Here is a 15,960-nt window from a genome sequence, read left to right as displayed (position 1 = left end):
CTTGCTTTTGTGCAGTTGGTTATTTGTACCTAGAGTAGTACTTTGCTTTTGTCCCTATTGAATTACACCCTATTTATTTCAAACATCTGATCCAGTTAGTTAAGGTCTTACAAAATCCTAATCCTGTTTTGCAATGACATTTCAAAGAAATGTCTGTTCACAAATGGGTTTCAGCCCTGAACTCTCCTGACACGGACTAAAATCACGTTTTGGTGAATGTGAGGAATAACAGTGTTTTCACCTAACTGGCCTTACTTGTGGTATTGTTACAGGATCTAGAAATTAGAACCCATTCTTTAGTTACCTGTCACTCAGTAGTAGGTGACATGTATAAGGTCAGAATAATTTTATAGCCTGATCGTATCTAAATGATTGAACACGTGTGTTATTCTCAACGTTTCACAGCAACAAAAAAGTCAGCTCAATGTCTAAAGCCTGTGTTTAAGAAAGTTCTTTTATGTGACCTAGATTTTAGAACTCTGTTGTTGCTGCTAGAAAAGCAATTTATTCCCTCTCCATTCACTTACCTTTAATGAGAAAAGATGAGTCAGCTTTTGAATAGGTACTGTCTGTACTGACTTTCAAATCAAAACATTTTAATAATGAAAAACAAGTAAGTGATATTATTATACCTTAAAATGCAGATGAGCTAACAAGATTAGGAGAGTCTTGTTAGGTTAATTTCCAGCATCTCTGATAGAAGACTTCATTAAAGAACAGACCTTTAAAAGTCTATGGACATGTTCAGTTCATACTGTGACCCTGCTATGAAAAAATTAATTGACTTTGTGCCTCTTCCCATACAAGTTGTACTTGCTCTTGGTAGCTATGGAGACTGAAGTCAAAACTCTCTAGAATCAACAATTTTACAGGATGGTAAGTACTTCCCAAATTCCCCCTATATGAATTTCAGATGACATAACGCTTAGAATTTTGTTATATTAATATAATTATAGTATACTGTCTTTGACAAAAGAGAAAAAAAAAAAAAGAAAAAAGAAATACTGAATTTTGTAGTGTGGAGATGCAAATTGCTCACAGTCAGAGGAAACAGACTGGAATTGAACCCTGAGGTTCTCAATCCCAGATCAATATCTCAAACTCAAGGCTACCATCCCTCTTTTTATGATTTGCAAGCACAGTTCAGACACAGTGTGCTGGTTATCAGGAGAGGTGGGTGGCAGATGCCTGTCTGTGGGTATGTGTGTCTGCACACCAGTCAGGGAGTGACTGTCTCATTAGTTCAGGTACCAAAAAATAAAGCAACCATTATAGCATGAAGCTCAGCCAAAGGAGTTGTACTTTTGTGCAGTTAATGGTGAGTTAATTTTCTGTGGTTTTACAGCTATGAGCATCCTGAGAGAGCTGGATTAAAGCTGGTGAAGGAGGGGGTCAGCCCCTTGCTTAGAATGTCAATGAATGTGAAAACTATCAGTGCTCATCTTCTATAAGAGGGATGGCATGCTTTTCTGTCAGTTCCTTCAGTTGTCACATTTCTTCACTTCTTTTTCAGTAGGTAGGAGTGAGAAGCTGAGGGCTAGCAGAGTTACTTAGACATATATGGTGCACAAGTGTGATAATTTAAATGGAAAGAAGTACAGAGAAAGTTGATTGCCAAGAGTGGCATAGGAAGATTTCAAAAGTATATTTTAAGGAGAATTTGCAAGAGCAAAACATAATTGCTTGATGCTTATGAAGGAGACCTAAATGAGGTACAAAATGTGCTTAAGTCTCATACTAGATCTATCACCTTATCTCATGAAGTGTATAGAACATTAAGTGGAAGCTATGGAAGGTGATTTTGCCTTGCATTAGTGATTGGTACGACTATTATATTTGAAGCCTTTACAGTTAGGATAAAATAAAGTATGCTAATTTCAGCACATGGGATTTGTTTTTCTTCAAAATTATTAAGAAAAAAAAAAAAAAGAAAAAAAGAAAGGGAAGGTACCTATTCTAGGCTCTCAGAAAGTTTGACAATTTTTTTTTAATATGCTGGTTCTGAAGTCATGCTTGTCTCTAAATTAAACCCTTCTTTCACTTAGGTGTACTTACAGCAGCTTTTGTAACAGTCCAAAAGGATGTCTTCTGTTAATATATTTTCACAATTCTTGCAATATACTGTTTTGTTAATATATTTTCACAATTCAAAACAAAAAAGTATTTGATTATTGCTTTGGTCTGTACTTACTGTGAAATGAGCTCAGCAGAAAGTAGTTGTGTGTCTCTTAAATTGTAGGTGGTTCGTGCCAGCCCCCTGCACAGCTTAATTTCATCATCAGTGCATAAAAGTAAGATACTGCTTAGCAGTAAAGGTATATCATGTAATAGTATTGCTTTTTAAATCTCAGACAATTTCTGCTCAATTCTAATTTTAGATAGTCATTTTAATTTGTTACCAATGAATGCTTTCTAATTAAACTTATATTTAACAATCACATGCGTCAGTGAGCCCTGTGAGATGACAGTGATGGAAGTGGGTGGGTAGCACAATAGATGCTGACAAGAGAAGATGATCCAGTAAGGAAAGGAGGAGACAGATGAATTCCAGAACAGAAAGAGTAACTGAGAGAAGGGAAGCTGGGGAAAAAAAATGGTTTACAGTTGGTCCATGCAGTGAAGTATTCCAGGCTGTTCCTACTTAGTCCTGGTGGTGAATGCCCTGTGTGCAGAGGCTTGTATTGCTGAATGAAGAATGTGCTGTTCCAGATTAGTTTAATTAGCTGGAAGTGGCTAGTACCAATTCAGAACAAGAGTGTTCTCAAGGGAGCTGTTTACTTCTATGAATTTAACGTTTTTAGCCTGTGGAGGAACTTAGGAACCAGTATTAAAATCTAGTATATATACACAGCCTTTGTGTAGATTTCCTCAGTTACAGACCATTTATCTTATTTTATAGTGCATATTGTGTTTCCTGCCTCCTCTTCAGCAGTTTAAAGAGAGTCATAGGTGTAAACAAAGTGAATTTCAAATGAATTTCAAATTAACTTAATAGTTCAGTAGTTCAATCAGTGATGAAAATAGTAGTGTGTTCTTCATCAATCACAGACACTGTCACGTTAACAGTGTAGAAACATACATGCAGACTATAGAAAAGACTCTGCAATTAACTGATAAAAAGGATTTTTTTTTTAAATGCTGCTCTATTAGTGCATAAGACTGACAAAAATGTCATGGGAAAGATGCTTACCATTTTTAAGACCTTACTGGGGAACACTATTAGCTATATGATCCTAGAGTATTGTATTTCTATTACCATGTCATTAATTGAGACTCTGTTATTGTAGTTTTTAACATTAAAAGCAAAATAAAACATCTTTAAGTTGGCAAAGTAAAGCAGATGGGAGCCACTGGAGGATAAGGAGCACTGCTACGATTTTTTTTTCTTCACAACCTTCTCTGTTAAAGTGGGAGACTTCTGCATTCTGCAGTTTTCTGATTTTCTGTATTGCCTCCGCCTTATACTCAGATGCTTCAGTTGCAACGAACAAAAAAGGGTGGTCACTGCATTTTTACAGTACGGTCACTGGACAGCCAGTAGCATCTTAGTAAGAATCTATGTAGGTGAAAAACATTTTTAAAAGCAGATAATATCAGCTAGATAAGTTATGCAAAATTCAGTGTTTGGTCAGAGTGAGCTAGTCTCAAACTCCTCCCTGGTTTCATTATCCCTCACCTCTGAGGGCTTATGCTTTATTGACCTTACGATTACACAGACATTTTATATTCATGACCCAAATAGATATATGTTGAATTAAGTACTGCTTAATTATATCTTGGCCTCATCACAACTGATTGTTGAACTCCTGACTATCCAATATGTGGAATGTGAAAAGGCACTGGAGGCCCGATGGGATACATATTAGTTGTATTATAAGCAGATTGAAATAATGTTTTTAATATTATATTTTTAAATGTAAGTTGTTAAATAATTCCTTTTTTGTTTGTTTTTCTGAAAGGCAATTATTACATTACCAAAATAATAATCAGTGCTGTTGTGAGTTCCCTGTATGTCAGAATTTCAAGGAGTGCAGTCTCTCTTGGGTGTATGCATGCTTAGAGACATTCCCAGTTTCACATCAGTAGTTGGTGTAGATGCATAGATTCTGGCCAGTGACTAGCTGATGGCATGAATCATCTGTTTTTCCTCAGGGCTAAAATGAGGATTTATCCAAAGGTCAGTGTTTGTTTTTGTTTGGTTATTTGGGTTGGTTGGTGTTTGTTTTTATTCAGTTGCTAGTGGCTTATTTACCTTCCTTGTTCTCCCAAAAATATTTATCTTCTCCAGTGCACCTTGGAAGAACAGCTTCCATTTGGTGAAACGTACAGGCTCAGAGCTTAATTTGCTGCACTCTTTCTGCTCCCCTTGAAAGGCAGTCAGAATGTTTTATAGTAATGCTATAGTACTGCAAGCTCCATTGACTTCTGTTGTTTCTGTATAATTGGTTGTATACATTTGCTTGCCATCAGCAAAGCAGAAGAAAGCATTTTATTGCCCTTGTTAAGTGTGGTGTGCTTATCTTGTGCTTTCACTGCTGACCTCCTGCATGGATAAAGATGAGCCTCAGCTAGCCTGTTCACTGCTCATTTTAATAACAGTGTAAATAGCTTAGATCTTACAGAACCTGAAGCTTTATTTGAAAGGAGAATATTAGTAGTTAGTTGAAAAATATGTATTTTTGTTTTAAGTAGTATTTCCAGCATTCAGCTTCTGAAAAGATACATTTTTAAAGTAATGTCTCAGGAAGATAATTCTTTCTCCATCTTGAAGACGCATAGCAGCAACCACATTGCTTGGATTACTATAGCTCTCAGTCCTTTCTGAAGAACTTCAGTGTGCATGCTAGGCAGTTTGTTCTAAATTTGTATTTCCTTATTTCTCAGCTAGGAAAAAAGTATGTCTATAATAATGTCTGATCCCATGTACTGAACAGAGGTCAGTCTTATTTCCATAAATACATCATTTGACTGGCTGTCTTAAAAGTTCCATTGTTTCCATGCTGTTCCTGATTATCTATATCAAAACAGTTTGTAATTTCAAAATTACCATAAAGATCTTAAAGTTGGTCATATAAGCCAATGTTCTGATAAAAATAGGATCTTTCTAAGCTTTCACCATGAGAAGCAATTAATTTTTTTTTCAACTCTCATACTTAACAGTCACTTAATGTGGTGTATTTGTCTCACTAAGAGATGAATGTGTTTGCCGACATACTGGGTCAATATCTTATGATTAATAGGAAATGGGAAAAGACAAGGTCATCTTTCACCATGCCCTGGATAGCCAAAGTAAGGAAAATATTTTTCTGAAGTGTGGTTTCTAGGAACACTACTGAATGGAGACAAGTCAATCTGCCAACCATACTCTAAATTAGCATAAATTTCAATTACTAGTATTTCCCAGATGTCTCCACTTGAAAACTACTTACTCCGTCTTTGTTTTATTAAATCAACAAAAGAAAAAGGAACAGTTTCTTTAGAACGGAATTTGATATGTGAAAGAAAGGAATGGAATGTCCCCTTAGCAGAGTATTATTCATAAAATGAAACGCATTTGTTTGTGGGAAGAGCACTTGAAATGGTCTAAAAAATAAAGTGGCACACAAACAAAGCCAGAAGTCCATACTCTCTTCTGAAAGCTGTTTTTCTGAACCTGATTTTTTACAGTTAATTTGCAAATAAATACTAAAATAAATTATATATTATTGGCAGCCTCAAAAAAGAGTCATTTTATGCCTGAACTCCACTGAACACAGTTGACAAGCAAGATGGATATTCCTCCACAAATTTTTGTTTTAGCTGTGCCAAATCGCGTAACTCACTCAGGAGTTCCTCTGCCAGTCTTGCATCATAAGAGGTCTCTAGTCTCATATCTGGGATGTTCCCATGTTCCAGTAGTACTCAGGAGTCCAAGACCAGGCATCAGATAACCAACAAGTTGGATCTTTCGCTTTCCATCTTTTTTCCATCTTTTCCCATCTTTTTCCTTGCATCGCCTAGATAGCTCAGAGAGCAGAGACAAAGGCCCTGGAGAGCTTCACTAATGAATTTTGCATTATGATTGAAGCCGCAGGAGGAAGGTTTGAGTGCTGATAGGCACATCTGACTGAACTGGCAGATGCTGAAAAGAGATCAGAGTTCTAAACCTCATTTACCAAAAGATGGAGAAAAGTGTTTATAACATCCTTTAGTGAATCTTTTTCTATCAGAAATACTTTTAACAAATAATTACTATTTCTTCAAAAACTTCATAATTTTGCAGAATTGTAATATTTAACATAAATAAATCACTAGTTCTGAGGTAGATCATGCCCTGTTACTTAAAAATGTATGTGTAATTGCAGAAACCAAGCTAGGCAAAATGATACGTAAACAGTGACATTCTTATTTGTTGGTGGTCAAAAAATGTGTTCATTGTGAAACTGAATAAATGCACCATGTGGTTTTTGACTTCCAGATAGATGTTGCATCCTTTAAGCTTGATGCCTCATTAATTCCAGACGAGGTGGTTTAATGCTCCAGCCATGAGATTGTTTAGCCCTGACAAAAGATATAACTTGTTTTTTTAATCATCGGAATAGTCCCACTTTGACCAAATCTAGATAGAAACCTAGTGAACAGTAAATTTTTGATCAACTCCTACTAGAGTCTCTGAATCTCTCATTTCTTTGAGTAATTTTGTCAGAAATAAGAAAAATAAAACACAGCAGCATTTAGCTGTTAGGGAAATAACTGTCGCTTTTTTCACCTGAGTGTTTGTGCTGTGGTATCTGCTTTTATCGGTCTCATCTGCTGATGTCCACATTTCTTTTTCTACATATATAATAGTATTTCTTAACTAGCTTATTGAAGAAAAAGAATAACATTATGCACTACTCACAGGTTTGAAAACTGCCCAATAAAATGAGGTTCTTCCCTAATTTCTGTGCTTTTCCCCTTGTTCCTTTAGTGATGTACCTTGATTGATGATGCTGTGTGCAACTTTTATTCCAGGAGAGCTGGACTGAAGCACAGGGGAGGGTATATGCATTCTGTCTTAGAAATAACGGGCAGGATCTTCCACTTCTGTCACTCTATACGAGTTTATAATTTGGCCTGGTGTTTGTCTTTCTGTTACTGCAACCAACCAACCATCAGTGCTGATGCATTTTCTTTGTCCTTTTGACCCAGGGAAGTGATAAAGGTCCCCGAGATCCACACCTTATGAAGTATCAGGAAAAATTTGCTGTCCCTAGGGTTTCACTCTCTGCCCCTTACGCAGTGCTAACCTTACAACTGTGGGTATCGCAGCAGGCGTCTTGCAGCTGAGAAGGAAAGCAGTCACCAGGGATACCGCCATGCCGCACTGGTGCCAGCTGCAGCAGTGCTGGCACACAGGCACACGTACAACAGCAAGTGATTTGTTGTTCTTCTTTTTCACAAAAAAATTATATACTTCTTCTTTGCATTAACCCTAATTAGATGCATATACTCTGAACAAAATAATGGTAGGTTACAATGTGTTTTGGCTGACGTGGTCCCCTGGAAGACCATTTGTTCTATTTCGGCAAAGGGTGCTTTGGACTGTATTCTATTTGGTTTGCATGCATAATTACTTTTGCATTATTATTTTCACCTTACCTTGCAAAAGATAAATAATCACAAATATTTGAATAGCGAAAAGCCTTGTATTTTCTGCTGTAAGGAAACTACTTTTAAATACAGTAAATCTGACTTTTTTTAAAAGATTATGCATGCAGACAACTGCAGCCAAGATATATTATTTATGAAGTTTCATCAAAGAATGTAGAAATTCACAGAAGAAATGATAAATATGTAGGAAACCTAAAGATTGCCACAGTTTATATAGGCTATATCCTGTATGTTTCAGACTACATTTCTGTTTGAGCTTCTTTACCTCCCATTTACTCCAGGTGAGAACTTAGCAATGTTTCAAAGCAAATCCTAGGAAAGATAACAACTCTGACCCTGGAGGGGGTGAAAAAATATGGCACTAGGAAGTAGATCAGCTTATGAATGATTCATGGAGAAAGTGAGCTTGAAGTAAGTGGAGATGATGTCTGGGGAAATACAGTGTAAAACATGAGAGCCTCCTGGCTACCATGGGAAATACCAAGAAATACAAGTACAAATCTAACAGTGAAGGAAGGGCATGAAGGGAACAGAAGTGAGACTAGTAGTGAAAGAGTGAAAATGTTGAAAATAAAGGCATTAAAAAACACGTGTAGGTGGAGCTTTGAAGCATATGGAGACTGAGTTGGACATAAAACCTAATGCATGTAAAGTCAGCAAGACAAATAAAGCTGTGGGGATATCTCCAGAGCATTATTTGCAGCTGACAGATTTATTCAGTATGTATGAGAAGTGTAGTTTTTCATGGTTAAGAAAAGAATACAGAGCATTGGTTATCATTGCTACCTACTTTCCATTCTTCATTTAGAAGAGAAAAAAAAAAGGAAATAAGTTCAGTCAAATTACTAGTGAAAAAAGTGTAATTATCACTGTTGAATGAAACAGGTGATGTACGGGATCTGGGTGAGCACAGAGCAGCTGCTGAGGTTTTATTCATAACTGAGCAAGTGTGTAGTCATTTATTTTGGATATTCATGTTTCGTGCAGGAATGAGGAAAGGCCAGGGAAAATGGAAGCAATTGAAGGATGAATCCTGCTCCCATTCAGATCATTAGAAAACATTCATGTTGACTAAATAGAAAGGATGAACAAGTGATCAAGTCTAATGTATTTATCACTTCGAACGCCCTTTTCCTACCTTCCTTCATAGAAGTTAGAGCCTGAAAACCGTTACACAGCAACTACCATGTATTTAAAGGGAAGTGGCTGTGGATTATTCTCTCTCAAAAGCACTAGGTGGCATCTTTTAAGGAGCAGATTGTATAGATTTATGCCAAACTGAAAATGGGAAAAAAACTGAGATTACCAAGTAATATGGGGTAAAAGTGACAGGGAGAAAGTTAATCAGTGTGCTTTTTGCTTTTCAAGCTGTACAAAACAGTGATGGCGCTGTTCTACAAGTACCAATTCTCAAGTTACCTTTCTGAATTCTGGAGTTTTGGTAGACATGCTTATTATTGTTTGCTTGGTGCCTACCTACAGCTATAATTACCTCTTAGGTGGTTTGTATCTTCTTCGTTGTGCCAGTAATGATTCAGTAGCTGTAATGAACTTTGTTTGTCTTTGAGAACTGAAGTCATCCCTTTCCAGATTTTTGAGAAGGACCACACTAGAGACAAAGGTGTGACAATCTGAGAAAATAAGAAGAAAATAAGCCTTTTAAGAAAGAATTTAAAAAAAAAAAAATGCTCACTTAGAGCATGCCTCAGTATGAAGTTTTCAAACATCCTATGGTGCGTGCAGTCCAGCACGATCTCCAAATCCAAATACAAATTTTAAATCTAAAGCAGGCTCACAGATGGTTCTAATGAGCTGGTATTTGAGATAGACTGTGGCTTGAACAAAAACTGTTTAACTCCTGAAACACTAACATTTCCAGACGACTTTTAAGCTAAAGTACTTGCAGAACTATTTCCGTGCATTTTTTAATTTCATAGATATTTCTAATCTACAAAAAAAAGACCTTGCACTTTTCCTTATCTACATTACAGTATAGTGTCACAAAAGCATACATCGGGAGCACTTTTACACACTGACTTATGGTTCTTTTTTCCAGCACTTTTTAAGTTCTACAGTTGATTTTGAACAAGTAGTAATAAAAAAGTAAAGTGTTTTTTTTTTTTTTTTTTTTTTTTTTTTTGTGATATAATATAATGCCCTATTAAGAGTATTACTCACTTTTCTCATGGAAGGGACATCTAAACTAAGAACAAAATTCAGGACTGCATTTTCAAGGTTAGTATGCTTGATAATTAAAAAAGGGAAAAGGGCAGCAGTTTCTTAATACATGTAAAAACACCATCCCTTCAAAATTCATTTTTAATTTTTGCTAAATGGTGCTGTGCTAAATATTTTAGTTCCAAGAATTGTTAGTGTAAATCACAAAAGTAAGCAATGCACTTAGAAAATTCACCTTTTTCAAAATCTGTAGACATAGGAAAGTACACACATGTATATCTATATGTATTTTCTCTGACTCTCTAAGCATCTTGGAGTTCGTCTAAATTTCCAGAGTTTTGTATAAACACAGGAGGTGGTGATAAACCAGACAGCAGAGGATTTGATTCAGCCCAAACTCCTGCCTCATATAGTCATTGGCATCTGTATGTAATAGCTGTAAAAACAAATTAAAACAGATCTCAGTAGACCGCAGGCATGGTTGGTTTTTATTTTCTTTTGTTTTGCCTTTTTATTTATTTATTTATTTAATGGGTGTGAATTACAATAAAAAGTTCAAAAGAGTTAACTGCACTGCAATTTGACCAAACTGTCAGCTTCTGGAAAAGAAATAGCAGAAGTATCGTTGAGTTGCATATAGCTTTGTAGCTCAGCAAATATTTATTAAATTGCATTGTTTATATTATTTCCTACTACAAAAAGAGTGAGAATTCTTTTGTAATCATTCTGTGAGATGGCTTGAACTTACACCACTTCAAAACCTTGTGTCACCTAAACTTTGAGACATCTTATTTCTTTATTTTGTCATAGGTCTACCATATGGATGGGAAGAAGCTTATACAGCAGATGGAATCAAATACTTCATCAAGTGAGTATTTCTGAGGGAAAATGGGTCAGAGCTGAAAAAAAAGCCCATCAAACTAAATGCATTTTTAAACTCAGAATTAACAGGGAGAAAAAAAAAAAAAAGGCAAGCTAACGAAAATGTTCACGTGTTTTCTGTCCGTCTTTATTACCAACATCACTTGTTCTTTCCTGTGGTTTAGTAGTGCACTGTCCAGACGGTCCTAGAGGGCTTAGTCAGAAATACAACTGAAATTCAGTGAGAACTGTGTGACTCAATTCTTCAGATGTCTTTGAAACCCCCAGTCCACAATACTGAGAACTTCCCTTGTTGAGTCTGACCCTCTAATGGACCTAGGAGATATGGAAAAAAATCTCATTCCCTAAAAGCTTTACAAGTATATATATGCATTCTTAAATGTTCTTAATCTGGGGGAGATGGAAGAATTCTAAGAGACTGTCGTGGTTTAACCCGGCCGGCAGCTAAACACCACAGAGCCATTCACTCACCCTCCCCCCTCCCTCACTGGGATGGGGGAGAGAAATGGAAAGTGAAGCCCATGAGTTGAAATAAAGACAGTTTAATAAGACAGGAAAATAATAATAACAATAATAATAATAGTACAATGATGATAATAGTACTACTAATAATAATGTGTACAAACAAGCGATGCACAATGCAATTCCTCACCACTCGCAGACCGATGCCCAGCCTAACCCCGAGCAGTCTGGCCCCCTCCCCCTGGCTAGCCACCCCTATATATTGTTCAGCATGACGTCAGATGGTATGGAATACCCCTTTGGCTAGTTTGGGTCACCTGTCCTGGGTCTGTCCCCTCCCAGCTCTTGCTGCACCCCCAGCCTGCCCGTTGGCAGGACAGAGCAAGAAGCTGAGACGTCCTTGGCTTAGTATAAGCACTGCTCTGCAGCAATTAAAACATCGGGGTGTTATCAGCACTCTTCTCATCCTAACCCAAAACATAGCATTCTACCAGCTACTAGGAAGAAAATTAACTCTGTTCTAACTGAAACCAGGACAGAGACATATTTTGAGAAAATAACAAGTCTCATTTAATCCATGGATTTCAGTTCCATTGTGGCTTTAAGGAGCACAAAGTCCAAGAGTCTTACCAAATTCATCAGCTGAACTAGTACCTGGCGTTTTGTGTCTGCTCCTCTGATTCTGCCAGCACACCTCATAGTGCATTATAACTAGAACATTAGTAATTTTCATTTTATCTCCTGTCCTGAATGGGTGTCTTGACGGGAACTCCTTTAACAGTTAGTTCTGCCTTGTCTCTGAACTATCTCTAGCCATTGATGTTTTTTTCTTGATGACATATCCTGCTTCATAAGTTCTTGCTTCATAAGTTCTGTTGCTGCTAGATGATGAATGAACAGGACTGAAATCATTTAGTTAAAATTATAAAAGAATCAAGAGATTTCCAAGTGCTATACCATTTAGAAGAAAAATCCTCATAATCTAGACTTTACACTTAAAATACTAAACAGCAGTTTACAAACTTGGTATCACAGATTGACATTTCACGTTGTCATTGGCTGCAGGTTAAGCAACTTTTATTCCATTGATAATGCCACTGAAGCTGTACCTCTTGCAAAAGTCTTCTTTTGTATTCTGCATATATACTGTTTTTGTTCTTGATTTCTACCCTATGAAAGTTATAAATTATACCTACAGTTGCAGTTTCCGTAGGCTTTGCTTTATACATTTTAAAGAGGGTGCCAAAGATTAAGCTAACTAATAATGTAGTAATTGTAATAGTGAGTGGTTGTTACCTCCCCCTCCTTTCCCCCAAAAGAAAAAAATACAGAAAAATATGTCTGTATCGAGAGATACCTGCATTTTTTTGGAAGCTATTGCAAACAAATTTTCAAACTCTTCAGAGATTAGAGGAAAGGTGATATTGATGCTACAATAACAGAGTATCTAAAGCATAAAGAAAACATCTACGAAAGCTTTAAATTAGTAATCATCAGAAGAGGCGATCATGTGAAAGAAAAGCACTAAGATTGAAACCTTATTTTTTGCTTTTTTGCTTTCCTTAACTATAAGATTTCTGTAATGATTTCTAAAAGACTAGAATAATTTAAAAAAAGCTGTGTAAATTCATTATTTACCAACTCAAAATTATGGTTTATATCCTGCTAATGTCTTACAGGTAGAGAATTGGAAGCTTCTTTGGAAAGACCTACTTGATAAAAGCTATAGGGATTTGTGGTATATGTTAGGGAAGGTTCTTTTCCATTGTGTTCCCAGGTTCTAGAAGAAGAAGTGCATGAAAAAAAGTAGCTCACTGTATCTTCCAGAAGCTTCTGGAAATGAATAGCACAGTGTGCCCTTCCCCCCTCCCCCCAGTATACTGGTAACTAATTCATATAATAGTTTTCTTTATTATTCCTCCAACAGATTGAAACAATTGCTGAAAAAAAAAAATCATCTCCATTCCATATATCTCATGAATCATTGTTTAATTAATAGTTAGATATTCTGGCTGCTGAAATTTACATATTCTTTAATTCTTAAAGTTATGATGAAGACGCTATTTTGCAGGTGGACTCACTTCTTAAAAGACAGGAAGGGCAGCAAATCTTTGCACTGAGATACAATTACTTTTATCCCAAACTCTTGCACAAGTCATGTTGAAGTTTATGTATTAGCTAGCCAAGAAAAGCAGGGACATTTTTTTTTTCTTTTTTCAAGCACACTGTTCTGTTGTCCTCAATTCACCCCATGGTGCCTCGAGCTAGTTGTATTAAAGCAGACGAGATTTTTTTTTTTGCAGAGGTTTCCAAACACACCATATATGATAACACTTTCAAGCTCTAATCAAAACGTGGCTTTCATTTTCAGATAGATGTAAATTCTGGGATTTATACCAAAAAAAAAAAAAAAAAGAAGAAGAAAAATAACTTTATGTAGAAAAATAAAGGAAATTAAAATGAATCAATAGCCAATTTCATTGCAATGGAAATAAGTATGAGAGCTGCTGTGAAAGTAGAGGACTGTTCCCTTGGTCTCCATCTGTTGATAAAGGGAGCCATTACAGCACAGTTGGAGGGTTAAGGTGAATGCTGGATTCTGTCCTAGATAAAACGTTTGAAATACAGGTTTATGCCAGCATAATTGGAAAATGAGCTTGAAGATAGTATTATACAAATTATATAATAGAAATACAATTTAGCAATAGAATAGAAGAATTCTCACATTCTTGAGACACTTTCCCTCTTCTCTTTTTTTTTCTGGTTTTGTTACTTGTGTTTTTCATACAAGTGCTTATCTGGATGACTCAGCAGAAGCTAAATTTGCTAAATGTGCTCAAGAAATTTCTTTTAAGATCTGCACTTGGATGCTGAACTGTTGCAGCTGTAACAATAAGGTGCTTATTAGTAACAGTAGAATCTCAGCTAGTCTAGGTGGTGGAATCCTAATTTCACAAAACTTCATGTTTCTCATATTGTCTCTGCATGTTGAAACTACAGATTAGAACTGAGTAGATCACATGAACATGCTTTTTAAGGAATTTTTGCATATCTGACCTTTGATCAATAACGGATCATAAATGTTCTTCCCTCTTCTTCATGTGCTCCTGGCATTACAAGTGATAGGAGCTCACGTTTTTCATCGTTGTTACCTTCTGTAATCTGTCCTATGCAGTTCTTCATGACAGTCTTTATGCGGCAGGCAAGGAATATTTATCTGTTCTAATTGCAGAGAAGGGAATGAAATCTCCCTCCGTGTTCTTTTGAATGGAACAACCACATTTGTTAAGAGGTCTTAATTGAGTTCATTAGAATGGAATTAACTGAACATTGGAATAAGACATCACAATAATTAATATTCCTTTTTACCTATTTCCTAGCATTGCTTACATGACTGGTGCCAAATGTTTGTACAGAGCGTAAACTAGGCTTTTCCTATGCTTGAAAATTCATACCTCTCACTACTCTTTGTAATGTGCATGAAGTCCATCTGGGAAGTTAACTATTTAGAGCAAGGACTAAGGGTTACAAAAGTCTCTTGTTTCTAACAGTTTGGTAGAGATTTCAAGATGAAAACTCTACCTAATGTTGAAAATATCTTTTTCTAGGAGGAACGTAGCTTGACTTCCATCTTTATCAGCTGATCCTTTTCAGTAGCAGTTAATCAAATCATTTAAATGAGGATTAGCAGAATAGTTGATACTTTACTGTCCTGGTACCGGTACTATAAACTTGTTCTCTTTAGCTGCGAATTTCAATCCTTTTGTTCTCTGCTGTTTAGAACAGCCAAATCTTTGAGGGCATTAAGAGTTATTTCAACACTAGCCCACTCCAGTGTATACAGATAGAAAAACGTGTTATAATTCACTAAGTGTAGCCACAATTTAGCTGATCTTATATGTGGATTGTGCTTTTTCCTATGCAGTTATGCTATGACACAATACAGAAGCTGCGGTGGCTCTATTCAAATCCACAGCAGTTTTACAACATGCTGAAGACAATCAAATATTATTTTAATTAGTAGTTGCCTTCAGTTCCAATGTGTTTTATTAGGCCATCAGCTAGTTGAGTCCATAAATCTATATGTTATAAATCTAATGCAGTAAACACCCCAGAATGGAATTTTAATAGCGCATAAGCTTGAGACAGCTTGCTGTGAAATTTCCATAAATATCTCTGAAGGGGGTGTAGCAATATGAAGTGCATGAGAAATCAGAGTTTAAAAGAAGCAAACCAGCTGGCTTGTGTTACACACTAAAGTGAAACCCACTTATGTGAATAACTGACATGAATAAAACATTTACATGGCTATATTCCTAAAACGCTGAACTGCTCTCCACCTATAAGAGAAAGCTGCTTCTTGTCCACCAATACTCACCTCAAGTCAATTTTTGAAATCACCTCTTCTACTCAGCAAATCATTTCAGTCTCTCAGTAAATTATAATAAATCAACCAGATTGCTAAGGATCAGTCAAAAAGTACTGGCAAGTGTGAGAAAATTAGCTTTTAGACAGCTAGTGTCATAAACTCACACGATTCGGTGCTAGGCATTAAGGTCATGTGTATAAATTTACCATGAAATATCAGACAGTAATGTAAGCCTCTCTGATTTACCATGAAGTATCAGACAGTAATGTAAGTCTCTCTGAGCTGCATCTCAGTATGCATTGGAGATAAAGAACTTCAAATGTCTAACAAATATAAATTGACAGTTATCAAGAGGACAAAAATTACACCAGTAGACTAAAAGGCAGTGATCAGCTTCATTGGTAGTATAGCTGTGCTTTCCTCCTGCTGGACAGTAA

General features: G+C 36.2%; 1 protein-coding gene and 1 long non-coding RNA gene across 6 annotated transcripts in view; one reads left to right on the top strand and one right to left on the bottom strand.

Moving 5' to 3' along the window:
- LOC137841540 (uncharacterized) overlaps positions 1 to 12,394 on the bottom strand; it is a 31,402-nt gene extending 19,008 nt beyond the window's left edge. Inside the window, exons 1-3 of the long non-coding RNA XR_011088649.1 lie at positions 11,345 to 12,394; positions 10,046 to 10,246; positions 9,125 to 9,263 (exon numbers count right to left, since the gene is read on the bottom strand). This is a non-coding gene — a long non-coding RNA (uncharacterized lncRNA). The remainder of the gene's footprint in view (positions 1 to 9,124; positions 9,264 to 10,045; positions 10,247 to 11,344) is intronic.
- STXBP4 (syntaxin binding protein 4) overlaps positions 1 to 15,960 on the top strand; it is a 73,293-nt gene that overhangs the window by 44,768 nt on the left and 12,565 nt on the right. For all 5 annotated transcript variants that reach the window (XM_068654519.1, XM_068654520.1, XM_068654517.1 and 2 more), the window contains one exon: positions 10,621 to 10,678. In XM_068654519.1, coding sequence (XP_068510620.1) covers positions 10,621 to 10,678 — 58 coding nt within the window. The remainder of the gene's footprint in view (positions 1 to 10,620; positions 10,679 to 15,960) is intronic.

This window comes from Anas acuta, chromosome 18, assembly GCF_963932015.1.
Source record: "Anas acuta chromosome 18, bAnaAcu1.1, whole genome shotgun sequence".
NCBI classification, from domain to species: Eukaryota; Metazoa; Chordata; class Aves; order Anseriformes; family Anatidae; genus Anas; species Anas acuta.
Note: the sequence above shows the minus strand (reverse complement) of the source record. Positions and strands in the feature narration are given on the sequence as shown.